This window comes from Melozone crissalis, unplaced genomic scaffold, assembly GCF_028551555.1.
Source record: "Melozone crissalis strain CALT ecotype California unplaced genomic scaffold, PUWL_Pcris_2 ptg000061l_1, whole genome shotgun sequence".
NCBI lineage: Eukaryota > Metazoa > Chordata > Aves > Passeriformes > Passerellidae > Melozone > Melozone crissalis.
In genome coordinates this window covers 13,936,092-13,952,480 of record NW_026535839.1, presented here as the reverse complement: position 1 = coordinate 13,952,480, position 16,389 = coordinate 13,936,092, and the positions used below count along the sequence as shown (strand labels likewise).

The 16,389-nt window shown below is 44.0% G+C and overlaps 1 protein-coding gene across 1 annotated transcript in view; it reads right to left on the bottom strand.

Moving 5' to 3' along the window:
* The window catches only part of WWC1 (WW and C2 domain containing 1), a 66,163-nt gene that overhangs the window by 7,593 nt on the left and 42,181 nt on the right, over positions 1 to 16,389 (bottom strand). The window contains exons 9-15 of the mRNA XM_054287776.1: positions 12,676 to 12,918; positions 11,138 to 11,227; positions 8,341 to 8,879; positions 4,222 to 4,330; positions 2,461 to 2,541; positions 1,717 to 1,803; positions 269 to 461 (exon numbers count right to left, since the gene is read on the bottom strand). Of these exons, the coding sequence (XP_054143751.1) occupies positions 269 to 461; positions 1,717 to 1,803; positions 2,461 to 2,541; positions 4,222 to 4,330; positions 8,341 to 8,879; positions 11,138 to 11,227; positions 12,676 to 12,918 (1,342 nt within the window). The remainder of the gene's footprint in view (positions 1 to 268; positions 462 to 1,716; positions 1,804 to 2,460; positions 2,542 to 4,221; positions 4,331 to 8,340; positions 8,880 to 11,137; positions 11,228 to 12,675; positions 12,919 to 16,389) is intronic.

Genomic DNA, 16,389 nt, shown 5'->3' with positions numbered 1-16,389 from the left:
AGAAAACTAATTAAGAGTTTGACATCAGATCATGAAGGAGACATATCTAGTGGTCTGACAAGGTAGTTCTGTAACATAACACTTATCTCATAATTGTTTTTCCTGATGGAAATTGTCATTGCAAAGAACGCTGTGGGGGAGAGACCACATAGCTAAAGATTATCAGGAAGGCTTTCACAGAAATTGCCATACCTCAGGAGTGCAACATCGTGACTAATTAAAAAGAGGAAACAAACACGGAGTTATTAAAACAGAGCTGGATACTCACCAAACATTCTTCAAGGTGAGACTTATCTACAGTGCAAACATCAACTCTCAGTGTCTTCTGGCGCAGCGCTGGGTAGGAGATGGAGACGCAGAAGAGCTCGTTGTACAGCAGGCTGTCGGCAGCGTCCGCGGGCCGCGTGCGGAACAGGCAGCTCGTGCTCTCCGAGCAGGGCAGCACGGCCACACGGATGTTCCTGTGGGACACACTGCACTCAGCTCTGCCCTCCCTGCCCCTGTGCAGCTCCCAAACCCCTACTGAGAGTCAGCCTGCTCTGTGCAAACCCAGGGCACCACAGGGAATATTTCTGTGTCTGCTCTGGGGTGCCCTGACCCCCAGAGGAGCAGTGACTCTGACCCTCACTCATGGAGAAAGTTTCCCAGACTTCAAGATAGACTAGAATCCACAAAATACATTATAGAGAGCAGTGTAGGTGTGTCACTTGGTGAGAAATTTAGGTTTTGGGATTTTAGGATGTTGTGGATGGAAGCAAGATGGAGGGCACAGGGTGTCCTCCTGGGTTTCTTCTTCATGTTTCTTCTTCCTTCTTCTCCATGGGTTTGGGTGGCATTTTATAATTGGGCAGAAAAGTTCCCATTGTGGGCTCTTTGGGATCAGTTATTGGATTAAAAGGGAAAATAATCTAGGTGTCAGCTCTTAATTGGATAGTTTAGTCTTAAAAGACCTTGTAACAAGAGATTGTTGGCCATTTTGTGCCTTCTAATGAAAAGCTGCTGAACTCACAGCAGTGAGACTGTTTTACTGATAAGAGATGATAAACACCTGAGTCCAAACATGAACTACTGTCTCAAGTGCCTTCAATCCAGACCGAGAGAAACCCACAACTGGTACACCCACAGCTGTCCTTTCCTATTCTCTGGAGCTGCAGTCAACTGAGAAGAAAGGAACATCTTGTCACAGTGTCAGAGATGTGAAGTGGCAGGAGCTGCCACAGACTTCATCCTTCTAGACCTCATCCTCAGACATCATGGATCCTGTTTTACACGGTTGTTTACATCTGTGCAACCTGTCACACTGCTCACACCCTTCTGTCGGTAGGAACAGCAAAAATGAATCCAATTTTTGTCAGCTTATTCAGCACACAGCTGAGTTTAAAGACCTTGTGTTTAGAATTAGTCTAACAGTAGCTGCACATTTTCCCAATCCTGTACAGGTATCCAGGGAGTTCTGCAGCAGGACAAACTCACCCTCTTCACTCAATCCACGTGCTCAAGGCACTGCTACAATTAAGAACCTCACCCTTTGAGGAAGAAACTGCCCCTTATTTCAGGCTACAGGTTTATTAGTTTGTAAGTGTCACCACACGATGTATGGAAACATTTCAGGAAAGGTAAATTTTTATGAGTGTGAAAACTCATAAGCCAATCTTCCTTTCATTCTCATTGGGATCCAACTCAAACATATCAAGAGTGTTTTTTTCACCCACTTACACTTTTTGATCTTGTTGTAACAGCAGTGCTGGAACATTACTCAGCTGGATGACCAATATGGCAAATTGTTTATTTTTGTCATCATATCTGAATCAGAAAGAGACAGAAAAGCATTATTATTAGAGAATTCTGCCTTGGACTCTGTGGCTGAGTATTTCACACAAACAATACAAAAATTTTACAAACAAGACAACACTATAATGTGAGCATGACTTGCCCACAGTTTAAAACAAAACCAGTTTGCTATTACATCAAGTTTTGCTACCAGAACATCCAGAATATAGAACAGTCCAGAACTTAAGGGTTCAGATACAATGGACTATATATTTGACCTAACACACATTGCTTTTCTTGGGGTCTAGTTAAATTGCTGCATTGTCACTACATTTTTTTGAGAGGCCTTAATGGCTGCAATATGGAAAAGTTATAAGTAAAAATACTTTAAGTACAACAGTGAGGATGTAATGAGTAACCTTTTGCTTTGGATGGCCGTGACAAATGAGTCTTGTACTACTTCTTTTTCTCAAATCCCACTTAACTACCAAGAAGTCATTTAAGGAGGATGTCTCGGTGCCTGCCCTCCTACACCTTGCCCACTACTGTGGGGTAATTCTTCATTCCACTAAAAAAGGGCATCAGTTAGTTAATACCAATAGGACACGAGAAGAAAACAGCACAGAAAGCGCTATCCCATTTATCATCCTTCCCACTGGAAGGCAAATCCATAAAATATGTTGCACATACCTCATTGCAATTTGCACTTTGGCTGTTCCAGCTGCTTCTGCATCATCACTGTCAAACACCATCACTTCTGACACACACGGTCTGAAAGGAACCAACAACAATTAAGGATTTGATTTGCCTCTTATTGAAGTGTTTGCATTTAGATGATACAAGATCTTTTCCCTTCCATTCAGGGGTTTGGTATATGGATTTTGTAAAATTAGCAGCTAAAAGAAAGCCCATTTAAGAAGTAAGTGCAATCAGCCTTAGAGGTATGTGTTACAGTGCTTATCAGCAGAAAGTCATATGTCTTCCCTGTTCACTGCCAAAAGAAAAAAAAGCCACACAAAAGACTGCAAAAATAAGGCAGTGGGGGATTTTTAAAGGGTTCCCTTGACTGGTTTTTAGCAAAATCGGCTGACTGCCCAGCAAGAGAAATGTGACTTAACAACTGCAATCCTGTCCTGCATCATGACAGCAAAAATTCTCAACTTTTATTAGATTTAAGTAATTCCTTTGTTTCTTTAAGAAATCAAACTTTCTTAAGCACATTAAAAGTGACAGAGTACACTGACTGGCCTTGCTGGAAACAGCTATTCTGCATCATTTCCCTCCCAATGTATTCCTCCTCCCAAGTTTTATGCACTGAAAGTCCCCAAAACTACATTCATTGTCTAATTGCCTCGAGAGGCTGTGCTCTAGCACATGAAAACAGGATTAGCTTTCTTCTCTTCTAAGTGCTTTCTATATTACTGCTCAGCACCCTCTTGCATTTTGTTACCTTTCAGCTGCAGAGGGTGGCTCATCCCACCCTCACCACTTGGAGAGGCACCAAAGTGACACTGCAGGCACCACAGGGGCTGGCAAGCTGCTAACCCAAACAACACTAGCATCAGAGATGTGAGTGTGCATGGGATGCCTCCTGTGGCTGTCCCACTCCCCTCTCCACTCCCACAGAAGGGACACAGGGCCCTGGGACACCCAACTCTGACTGCTTGGGCCCAGGAGCTCAATTTACTGAAGCACTGCACTCCATTGTCAAAGTGAATTGTGCTGTAAACATAAAAATTACTAATTTATCTAGAGAATTAATGAAGATCACTAATGGACAGGGGGCATCTGAGATGAGTGATGTATCACCTCTACAGCTGTGTTTTGCAACTAACAACCCTATAATTCACCTGAATGCTAATAAAAGCAGTAGGAAAACCCACATGAGATGGAGGTACCAGTAAGATCAGTCCCTTCCAGGGAACATTTTGACAAAGCCCCCACAGACAATCCAGAAAACCAGCAAGAGCAGTGACTCCCAGCTGTGCCCTTAGTGGGAGAAGTCTTGTGGGCATCACATCCTGCTCTTGCTCCATGCACTTGGGAACTGCATCACATCCATCAGGCACTTCAAGGTGCTTCCTTAAACATCCCAAAGTTGGCTGAGGGGTGTCACTGACTGAAAGGAGGGGAGCTTTGCTCCTACCCCAGATGGCTCCACTTGCCCCTGCCAAGGCAGCACCCAGAGCTGAGCAGCACCCCCACAAACAGGCCAGCTGTTCAAAGAGCTCTCTGTGAGCTTCCTTTCAGCTGCCTCTATTATGGGAAGCACAGGTCATTTTCATAATCAAATTCAACCTGCTCGCAGTTTTTTTCAGAAGTATTAAGAAACCTGAGATTGAGAACTTTAGCCGTCAAATTACAAACAAAGGTCATAACCAGCAGTATTGCAGGTGACTTTTGGCAAAGCTGAGTCATTGGCTTGGTCCTGGAGAGAGATGTGATGCCTACCTTTGTACAGATGCCTCGTACACCCCGCTGTCTCCAGCAACAGATTCATCAGACACTGCAGCTGACACACCTGCCACCTTCAGAGCTGTCCCTCCAGCTGTGTTTATACCTAGGAAAGCACAGAGGAAAACCAAAAGCAGATGTTAATGAAAACAAACTGTCTGGGTAAGCAGCAGCTTTTCTTCTCATCCTCCCCTTGAATTGCATTTTTTCCCCCTGCCAGATATTGTTAAGCAACAGCACATTTCTGGAGACTCAGGGGACACAGGTAGGGCAGGCTGGGCTCAAAGGTGGCCTTGAAGTGAGGGAATGTGCCAAACTGCCCTGAAGAACACAAAGTCCCAGGAAAACAGGAGGAATAGACTGTGTGGTGGAGGTGAGGGAGGGATTCATTGCACAGTGAGTGCCCATTTACTCCCTGGGCCCTGCAGCAGTGTGAGGGCTGAGATTACACAGGTGTGTTACAGCTGCTTGCCCTGGCACCTCTCTGGGCATGGGTCCTTGCAGGAGATGCCAGGAAAGGCAAGGAGGTACCCATGACATGATGAGCAACGTTCAGAAGCAGCAGCACTTCTAAATTCTAGTGAAATTATAAGTATGGACCAATAAAGCAGCTCCTACTGCAAGGCACCCTTAGGCAGGCAGCAATCACTGCAGAGAGCAGGGGCTGGGCAAGCACTGCTGAGCTGGCTCTGGCCAGGCATGCATCATGTGGAGCTGCATTTCCCACCTGGAGAGCTCATACCAAGAGGGGAACAGCAAAAAAAAAACACTCCCTAAATCCAAATGTTTGTGCCCATAGGACAAAAGGCAGATCCAGAAAGACCAAAAGATGAACATGGAAAGAGATTTATGGGATTCAAAAGAGCAGTCACATGCAGGAATACAGGGGAAAGGAGATAGGGAAGAGAAACCAAAGAAGGTGAAGCAAGTTTTGCACAGAGGTGTTATCTCACATAGATTTCTTGTGCTTCAAAACACACAAAGGTTCTCCCTGGAAACCTGCAGATTCTGCATCTTTCAGCATTTCAGTGGAGAGGAGCTGCAGCCAAGAGTCTGGAGAGCTCCATCTGCCAGTGTGGCTAACGAGTGCTGGGCTGTACCCAGCTCTTGGCTCATCCTCAGGGATGTGGGAGACCTGCTCCAAGAGTGAGGAGTGCCATGTGGAGCATGGGAGCAGCTGGAGCCCCACAGCAGCAGGGCAGCACACTCCTCCCCAAAGGGCTTTTGTTTTTCACAAGTGATCCTTCTTTCCCACAGACTCAGACAAGCACATGCCCCCAAGCCAATATAAGGTTTCCAATGCTTATTTTCTTTATTACAAAGGAAGTTTGGATTCTGGTTGGTTTTCTGGGGTTTGAGTTTGTTTTTTTTTTTTTTTTTTTTTTTTTTTTTGGTGTTGTTTTCTTCACAGTCTCACAAAGCCACTTAAAGAATTAAATACAGCTTTGAATAAACTGGTGGAAAAGTGTGCAAGGCTTATGGAATACCATAAGGACTTGTAAGGACATAAGGACTTGGAGGCCAACAGCAGAGGGTGCTACAGGTAACCCCAGTCCTCTGAGACACCTGTGCCATTTTGGGCCCATTTATCCATGGATTTTTTAACATCAAAAAATGGCACTTCTCATCTTGGTACTCCCATGGAGCCACTGGACAGAAATGGAATGTCCAGAGCTTTTCCCCATAGGCCAATCCACATAAACAGCAGTTAGCACCTGTAACACAATGTATCAGTCATTAACTGAAACCAAGGGATCCATTTGACACTGGCATTCCCAGTTTAATCCATCCTCTCTCCTGGCCAGGCTCCTGCAGTGCTGTGGATCACAGGGTGTGCTAGAGGTATGTGGGCAGGGTCAAAACTTCTTTCCTCAATTCTCCTTCATACCTCCTAGCCCATGGTTTTAATAGGAAAATCACTTCTTCCCCACTGGCTGGTTCCTAAATCTGATTCTTTGAGTTTTACACCCCAACTGCTGCTCTGGGAATCCCTTTCCATGGGACTGGCTCCCTGGGAAAGGCACTGCAGGTTGGCCTCCACACACCAAACTTTTCTTTCTCCCTCAGTTCCCAAAGCCATGGAGTCATTCCAGCACAGAAATCCCCATTCCTGACCACCTCCCCCAGCACCTCAGGCCAAGGGGTGAATACACAGAGTGCACAACAGTGAAGTGAGCTCTGTACAGCAGGGTGCTACAGTGTAAAGCTGAATAAAGATGAATGGTTCCCTGACAACAATTCCAGCCACCCCTTTCCTTACTGGTTTTGCAAAAGACTTGGAAAGCTCAGCCTTTTCATGCAGCTAATTAACAAAAGATTTGGACTTTCAGCTTTTGGCCTTAAGTGTCTGAAGAGATATCACACTAATAAGAAAGTTTATGGAAGAGTTCAGAACTGACCCAACTCTCCTCCATTTTTCCAAGCAGGTGGATAACACTACCTGTGGTGTTTCATGGATTTTTTCAATCACATCAAGAATTTTAAGTTTGCTTTTCTCTTCCTGCAATGGGCCTTGAAGAGCCAGGCCATGCACTGTCCTCACATCCAGACCATTTAATCAGAGAATGCTGGACCTGCCAGATCCCAGGTTTTGCTATTAATTTTCCCTAAATCACTCAGGTGTTCCTAGGGGGGGAAAGGCAACCTTATTTCAGTCTCAAAGCCAGAGGAGGTTCTGCTCTAGCAGGAGGCAGCAGCAGAGCCCTCAGACACAGTGTTCTGCTCTGCTTCCATAACACGTGAGCGTGCTTTGCCCAGGGCTGACCACCCCAGAGCCAGCCCCTGCATTTTGGGCTACACTGAGCCCCCACCCCCAAAATGCCTCAGGAGTGGAATCTCATCTCGTTATTGCCCTGAAATAAACTACTTATGGTGATTATTTTGTCTGCTGACTGGCTAACAGCAGTAATCACTTAATCTGCTTAACACCTGAGCTTTCACTTTAACAGCCTTGGCAAATCTTGAAGAGCTAAAAAGGTTAAAACTAATCAGCATCCAGTTCTAATAAGAATAATTAGTGTTTCCTACTCAAATGCATAATACCTCTTGCTTGTAGGAAAATGGCAGCTCAAAGGGAAGATTTGCACTTGTGTTTTTTATTGTGTTTTAAATAATGTCGGGCTTCTTAATGCAGAAGGTGGTGATAACATGGTACTGGTTCCCTTTATTCACACAGGCTGTTCAATAATCCCACGAAAAGCAGAAACAAACTGTACTGCTGGTTCACAGGACTGTAGCTTGCAAGTTTATATTGCCTTTAAAGCTCTTCCTCACTGCAGCTACAAATCCTGTCCTTTCACTCAATCCTTGTTGGATTTAACCCAACTACAGTCACAAGGGCTTCAGACAGGCCCTAGCACTGTGCCCTGCCTGTGCCAACTGCTTCAGCCCATCCATTCCAAAAAAGGATGAACCCTTCCCACCCACCAACAAGCCATATGCATATATGAGAACATCCACTACCTCTAAATGTCTTATTTTATCATGCTTACAATCTAAACACGTTTTTGTTGCTAAGAGACCAAAACAGCAGAATTCGAGCACAGCCTTGACATGTCTGCTCATCTGCTCAGCTGAAATTAATAAATTCATTGCCACTGATTTACTGGGAACCAGAGCAGGATTTTATGCATACCAAGGTGGTGGGGAGGGATTATTATAACTAAAATTTGTTAACTATTAGGCTAAATGGCTTTTCCAGCCCTCCTCAAAAGCTTGGTCAAAAACTTTGCATATCAGTATGGCACTGTGTGTCTCCCAGACCCAAAACAATACTTGACATTCTGAATAGCTCAGTGCCAGATCAAACCAGGAATCCCACTATGACCATCTATATTTGCACATGAAATCCCAGTGATTTGTGTACACACACATCTGTGTACAATAAAAACACACCTAAATCAGTCTCCTGCAAGACTCATTAGATCAGTATTTTTGTGTACAAATTAAAATACCAACCCTCCCTCCCAAACAAGACAGAACACAGAGCTGAAAACATTTTTCAACATAAAGATAACAAGATGACAGACAGCTTCTGAAAACACTTGCTTCTCAGTGCTTTATGAACTACATTAAATATAAATGCATGCAGTGCATGCAAATCTTTTCTTACCATACCTTGACCTAGATGTTTATCTCCTGCTCGAGGCTCTTCCAGTCTGCAGTTGCCACTCCCAGTGTTTAGGGTGAGTTCTGACAGATTTGCACTTATCTCTGCATCATCAAAATCCATATGGCTTGAAAAGGCATCGCCAGTTAGGAGCGGGTCTATCACCAGTGGAGAGCAAGGTGGGGATGGAGAAGAGAGAGATGACCTTGGGGACAGTGATGTCATGGATTTGGGAGTACCAGACAAGGACCTCAGAGCCTGCATGCGACTCGTGCTATCTGCTTTTTGAGTTTTCGCCACTTCATTCTCGTGAATAGTGGTGATACAGCCCGATGGCCTAAACCCAGTGGCTCCTTCCAAGAGCAAGTCAAGCTTGTTTTGATATTCTGAGTCCAACTGCTCCAGCTGCTCCAGGTGCTCGTAGTAGAGATCAGTGAAACTGGCTGAGGTGGATGAATCCTGGCTGGAGGTGGCAAGAGATCCTCTGCTGGATGCAAGAGAGCCAGGGCTGCTGCTCGAGGAGAGGGAGAGCATGCTGGTGGAGAGACTGAAGGGAACAAGTCAGAAAACCATGACACTTCTGATTTCTCATGAAAGCACTGCAGTGTCAGCACATGTCTCAGCCCACAGGTGCTGCTTTGTTAGCTCAGGCCACACGCATTAGTCCCCAGAGCAACCCAGAACCACAGTGTGCACAGCAGGAACACTGGGGCACTGCTCAGTGACACAGTATCCATCATACACCTTTCTCTACTCACCATATCAGACTCCTGAGAGTCCTTGTTTAGCCAAAACAACTCTAATGAACAGTTTCAAACCAATTAAAATTAGTGCCATCCCCCTCCTCCCACATCTCTCTGGAAAGTATCTATGGCTCCTGTTAATCTCCAAAGCAGACTGCAAAAACCAGCAAGGCCCATGCAAGAAGATGAAGTTATTGCAATGAACTGTCTGACCATGTGGAAATTTCCTTCCATTTTCCTCAATCTTGGAGCTGCAGCCAAAAGGCAATATCACAGCTGCCTGGAACTGGCCCTCAGAGATCACAGCAGCCAGCAGTTCCCAGGAAGCTGGCAGCATTTATCCATGTGAAAGGCTGCTACATGGAACCCAGGGCCAAGAGAGCAAGGGAAAAAGCTGGGGCTGGGCTGTGAAATCAATTCACACGCCTTATCTATCCCTGGAGTTCTAGGTTCAGAACATAACTGACAACAAAATTAATTTTAAGCAGGTGCTGAATAGAAGTCTGTCCAGATGAGAAAGTCCAGACACCACAGCACAGTTTTCTGCTCAGGAGACCCAGCAAGTATTCCAGTAGTGACTACAGCATGTACCATCTCCAGAAATTCCATTTAAACCAAAACTCCTGCTCTGCATATTGAAGACCTTGGTTATTATTGACCCTCACTTCAGATGGGGATTAGCTATTGAAAAAATTCTGAATATGCATAAGTGCCTTATGTTGCCCCACTGAAAAACAGTGAGATATTAATAAGCCTAATAATCCCTTATTTATTATTTATAGGGTAAAAGCTGGAAGCTACATTTGTATAATTATGTCCATGACCTTATGAGAAAAAGGCAAGCATGCTGTATTTAGTATAATTTTGGCAGAAAATGTAGTCTAACAGATGTGCACTGCAGCACATTTGCTCAAAAAAGCTTCTGATAGATGTTTTTCCATATTAGCAGTATGTACACATCTGTTGAAGCCCAATGAATTTACAGCTTTTCAGTGTACTTTACTATGAAAAAAGAGGAGTTTTAAATCAATCTTTTCCCTGTCAAAAAAACTGGGCTCAATTTCCTTTTGTACATGCCCTTGAATGCCAGACATTTTGCATTATGGGGTTAATAACAAACACTTATTCTTATGAAGGAGCATGCCAAGAACGCTGGGCACACGGTTAGGAAGAAATTAGTTTCACATGCTTCTTGGTCACCTCAAAAGATCCCTTATCAGCTAGGTGAAATGAAAATATGATGCATTTCCACTGCATAAAAGCCTCACAGATAGCTATTCTCCATGCTGGCTTATTTACATGTCAGTCTTGCACTATGATTTCTTTCCAGTCTTTTCGGTGTCATCTTCACAAAATGAAACAGAATCCAAGTGGAGCAGAAGCTACAAACAGAGTAAATTCAGTACACACTGGTAGGAAAAATCCTCAACCAAACAAAAACCTCACCAAACCTTCTTGCTATCAGAATGATAAAAATATACTTTTAGCAAAATGATTTGGCCTTAGTGCCTGCAGTCATGCATTAGTCTGGAAATACCAATCCTGTGTTCTTCCAAAACTACAGCCTGAACTAGAAGCCATTCTTTACAGCATATGAACCACAACAGATTTGGGAATATCTCTATATATATTGTCCACATTGCAAGCCACAGCACACTTGGAATTAGAGAAATATGACCATTCATCCATTAATGTGTAATTGCATTAGTGAGATTCACTCCACTTGCTGTCAAAGCTGTCTTTAACATACTTTATTCATGTAATACTTCAGTAATTCAAACTTTAGTGAATAAATCTCTGCTCTCCCTGGTCACTTAAATATTACTGAAATAGAAGCAAAGTCCTGCTGTGAGACAGAGGCACCACCAGGAGGTTGAAAAGCACCCATCTAAACTGACCTAAGATCCCAAGGCTTCTCTTTCCCCTGACTACAGAGGGGCCTCAGGCCACTCCTGAAAGGCCTTTCAGCCCTCAGCTGGGAGCTGGGACCGTGAGCAGAGAAAGGCAGTGGCCCCATGTGCAAAAGCAAAAGCAGCCCCAGCTGCTGGGAAGGGTCACCTACCTCTTGAGCTGGGTGTGCAGCACGGCCACCAGGCGCGTGGTTTCCTCCAGCTCTCGGACAAGCTGATTTCTTTTGCTGTTCAACTTCAGTCTAAGAGAAGGCCAAACAAAAGGACAAGCTAAAGCAGCATTTAATATTTTAAATAAGGAGTAAAGGAAAAATCTATTTTTTTGATGTGAAATTCTACAAAAGTTGATAGGAATACCCAGGACAGAATTTGGTCAAGATGTGTGTCTTTACCAATATTAGAAACTTTTAAAATGCAGAACTCAGTCCTGAAAACATTCACAACAGGACAAAATGATTACAGCTGGTACCATAGAAGTAAATGCTTCTAGGATCAGGCCTCAAAAGAGCTGGGCAGATTTTACTCACTATACTCTATTGCATTCCTATAGTTCCTGTGCTAATAAAAGTATAAATGTCTTCATTTCCTTCCACTAAAGTCTATGGATGATTTAGGGTTACTTGATTTAGTTATTAACCTTCTCATTACAGCTTTACATTATTGGCTTTAGCAGTATCCCAGCTTTATTTCCCACCTGAACTGGTCTAAGACAAACATATGTGCATGTGGGTGCTCACACCCTAACTGAACAGGCCCCTGGACACAAAATCCTTCCCCATACAGGTGTAATGTCTTTGGCACTCTAGAATGTGATGATATTCCCAAAAATCCCAAATGAAGGGGCTCACCTTAGGGCAAGACCAGAACCATTTGTCAAACCACAGATACTTCAAGCAGGTAAAAGTCTCATGGTCAAGACATTTACATTTTTTCCAGCATGATAAAACCATGAAAAGCCAATGCAGGAAATTGGTGTCAGTTGGACAATGACCACGTAGAAGAAATGAAAATAGGGAGCCAGAGAGTGAATGCAGTGTGCCTATTCCATATATGTTCAAGAGACTGCAGCTACCAGAAACACTGCTGAGCCACCCTCATTAATGCATCCAGACTGTAAAACACCTGTAGGCAATGCCTCATGCAGTATTCATCCCCACTGTACATTCCCCTGAGATCTCCCCCTGCAACACAGGTAAAATTAGGGAAGAAAGTTGGCATTTTTTTCAGCTAGTTTAGATTCACAGGATATTCCCTGCAAGCCCCACAGCCCTGTCAAATACCAGATCCTACAGGAATCACATACAAGGATGCTCAGAACAAACAGCAAATTTAAGGAATTTAAAATTCCATCTGCTGACATTTACCAAGGCCCAGACTGCACAGCAAGTGTAGAAGCTGCTGTGAGGTGCTGGCTGCATACAGAAATGTTACACTACACCAACACTACACTGGGCTATTTTCAGCACTCTCTACATTCCCATAAAGGATCCATTGTAGGAGCAGCAACCTTTCCCCAGTGGCAGAGGAAGCCTTGCAGATGGGCTGTTTGGCAGATGAGCTGAGAACCTCTCCGAGTAGAGCGTGCTGGGAATGTGAGGGCACTGCTGTGGGCACTCAGCCAGGGGATGCTGGTGCTTGCTTCCAGTCACCTCTTGTCCAAAAAGGCCCTGCCCTGTGCCCACCAACCCACCTCTCAGTGAGAGCTTTGCTCTGAGTGTCTCTAGCAGCCTGAAGGTCTTCCTCCAGGCGCCTCCTCTCTGTCTCCAGTCTCTCCACCTCTCCTCGAGTCCATTTTCTGGGGCTGATAAATCTCATTTCTTTCAAGAGCTCCTCCTTCTCGTTAATCAGGATCAGTCGGTCCCGCTCAGAGTCCAGCACGCCAGGCCAGGCCTCGCTGTCAAGCTTGGCCAGCTGGATCTTCAGGTTTGCTATTCTGCAGGGGGGAAAAAAATGCAGTTATTCCCTTGGGAGTGCCTGACCTCCTGCTCCAGACACACAGAGGGGCACCATGACCAACCACATCTTCCAGAGCCCTGAGGAAGGCTCTCAGTCCAGGACAAACACCATCATGTCCCCCTGACCAGAATGGTGCCAAGTGATAGCATCATTGCACATGGAGAATGGGATTTTAACTCACATTTGTTCACAATGGAAAATGAACTTTCTGGCTAATATGCAGTGTCCACCAGTCAGAGAATAATACAACAAAAATTCTGGATATTACAGATATACTGTAGGTGTTTCATATGCATTACAGCTGTGACCTGAGAGTAGTTTGTGTGGAGGGTATGATGTGATAGTTACCTAGTCTTTAATCACTTTTATGCAAATAACTGTGTTCTCCCCGTGTACGATTCAGATAAAGATCAGTGCTTAGTCAAAAGCTTAGAAACTCTTTTCTGTCTTTGCAATGAGGAAGTGAATCATATCTCCATGCTGCTACTGCGAGAATCCACCTGTTGATTCAACAGTAAGCACTCTGGGCACATCAAGGAGCTACTTCTGGTGCAATCTGCACTTGAGGATGTGAAGAGCTGGAGAGCCAATGTGATCCTACCAAAATCCAGAGCTGCTTGTCTGCATCAGAATCACAGCCTATTTTCACTGGAGGTATCATTCCAGATTTCAGCTGAAAGCCTGTATCACCAGTCCTTCAGCACCACATCAGCTCAGGGAGGAAGATAATGACTAAAAGCAGCAGCAATACAGATGCAGATTTAGCAAGAGCTTTGACTGACAGAGGAGGAGAGCGCAGCTTGTGGCAGGTAAGGAGGCTGCTCACTCCAAATATCTGCCTGCTCTCAATTTCCCAAATATCTGACCTGCTCAGTTAGGTCCACAAATGATCAGCTTTGCAATGCAACACACAGAGAGAAGCAGAAAACCAGCAGCAGGCCAGGATACAGAACCAAGGGCAGTAATGTCCTTCCCAAAGGAAGCTGCTTCCTTTGAATTCACTAAACTGCAACTGCTCAAGACCTTACAGGCTGAACATGGTAGTTTGATGAGAAACAATAGTAGAGATAAATCTGAATTAGAATTACCAAGGATCTGTGTTTCTGAACTCACACAATCCAAAAAATCAAGTGGGAAACAGGGAATGGGAAGGACAGAATGGGCTGGGATGAAAAAAATTGAAAAACTTAGAAGGCAAACAGGGAGAAAAAAGTACTTTGCAAGATATTTGCAAAAAAAAAAATCACCTGACTGAACATCAGAGAGGCAAGGCATATGTGCCTCTTCATGTAAGGAAGTCAGGTTAATCCCTCACTTGGGTTTAGTAAATACATAAGAAAGGGAAGTGACATGTAACATGAATGTCCAGTATGCTTCTCTCTTTGCAAAGGGCTTTGTGATCTGGTGACAGACTTACTGGACTTAAATCAGGCACAGCAAATACAGCAGGTACTGATGTGGATTCATCTCTCTAGAATTTGGTTTATGCTGCAGAAGTGCAGAGGTTGGTGTGTGCTTCCAGCAAAGCAGCACACAGGCAGGCACAAAGCAAAAATCAAAGTGTGTGGAGTTAGCAATAAGATGCAGATCTGGGCAGCAGCAGCTACAAGGCTCCTGAATGGCCTTGAAGAATAAAGCTTTGTCTTCCAAGCTCCAGAGGCCAAGAGGAACCTGAGCCCAAGAGGGCCTGTGAAGGATCAGGCTCACAGACACTGACCTGCCTGCACCACCACAGCAGACAGACATGAGATCACCCTTCTGAAGAGAAGCATCACTTTCTGTAAACCCACTTCCCACAGCAGGTTGCTTACTCTAATAAAGTTCCATAATTGATAGATATTCAGCTCAACTATTTTTAGGTCGTCTTAAGAGCTGTTTTGTTTTTGAGTGCCTGATTAAGTGCAATACTGTGCTCCAACGAAGAATTAAGTGGCATTAATTCGTAATCCAAGAATTCCTCAGTGCATTTTGAAGGGATATGAGTCTAAGAGGATTGGCTGGCATAAATCTGATCACTTTTGGCATACATTTGCATGCATATGGCTTTTCCACTGGAATTTGTTCTCTATGCATTTCCGAGTCTAAAAGCTTTGTTAAACTAACCTCCAGTGTTACCTTTGGTACATGATCATTATTTTCCCCCTTCTCAGCTAAAATGAGGTTTATTATTTTATTTTTCCAATAAAACAGCACCATCACAAAAGAAACACGTTGCAGAAGGTCTGCACTTGGCTGAACACTCCAGCCTGAGTCTGAACCAGTGCTGAGCCAGGCTGGGCTTGCAGTGCTGGCCTCAGGTCACACCACCTCTCTGAATGGCCACCAGACTGAATATACACAACAGGAAGCTCAAGTTTTATTTAATTGCTCTCTTTCTACCAAGAAAAGGCAGTGAGATGATTTATTCATTGTCATAACAAGGCTCTTTTTTTGTTAATTAGGGAAAGTTAGTACTTTCTATTATTATACAACACAGGCATAGCACATAACATTTTTAGTGTCTCCAGAGATTGTTCAGAGCACATGCATCTCCACAGGAGCACAAGATGTGTATCTACAACTAGTAATTAACAATCCTGTACCAGATAAGCTTCTGTTCTTGAGAAAAAAACCCCACAAGCTAAGTGGTAGGTGTGGTTTAAAAACTGACCAGTCAAATACCCACCATTGTTGTAATGTTGCTTAATGTGACATTAAAGTATTTCATTTTAGGAGATTAAAAAAACGTACTTCTAAAATCCCTGAGTTACCACCAGTCACACAGAACCCAAGCTGAAAGTTTAACTGCTGCAGAAATCAGAACAGTGCAGGGTGTAAGTGCTACACAAGTGAGCTACTGCTACGTGTCTGAAGCTGTACAATGTAATTTAATTGCATCTCTGATTACATTTGTGCTGCAGCAGCCATCTCCTTGCTGACATGCAGCAAGGACAAGCTTTTTGACATGATGCCATTCTCAGTTTTGAATATGATTAAGACAAAGGTTTGTCACTGTAGCTGCCCTGTGTCTTTTTTTGGGTTTTATATTATCTGCTCTAGGGGTCTGCTGTCTGCCTGAGCTGGGACAGGAAAGGAATTAGTGGTGGGGAAGGGAACTGGGTCCTGGCAGTTCTGGTGGTGAAGTTCAGTCAGATATTCACCCACAGCTGAGCTTTTAGTCTGGTCCACAGCAGTGGTGCAAACAGTGTCTGCCAGAGCCTTTCTAAAGCACCAGCCCCTTACAGATCTAGTACTTCTAAACTAATTAATATGGGACTATCTTGATTTCAAACCTTAAGTTTTAGCTTTCCAGATACCACAGAGCTAATAAAACACATGTATTTCCATCACTTGGCTCCTTCACAGTTCATGCGTGGGCAAAGTACTTAATCTTCTATTGTGTGTTTGGAACATTTTAATGCTGCTGTGGGGACAGGAAACACTTCAAACATCACAAGGAAGAATTTTC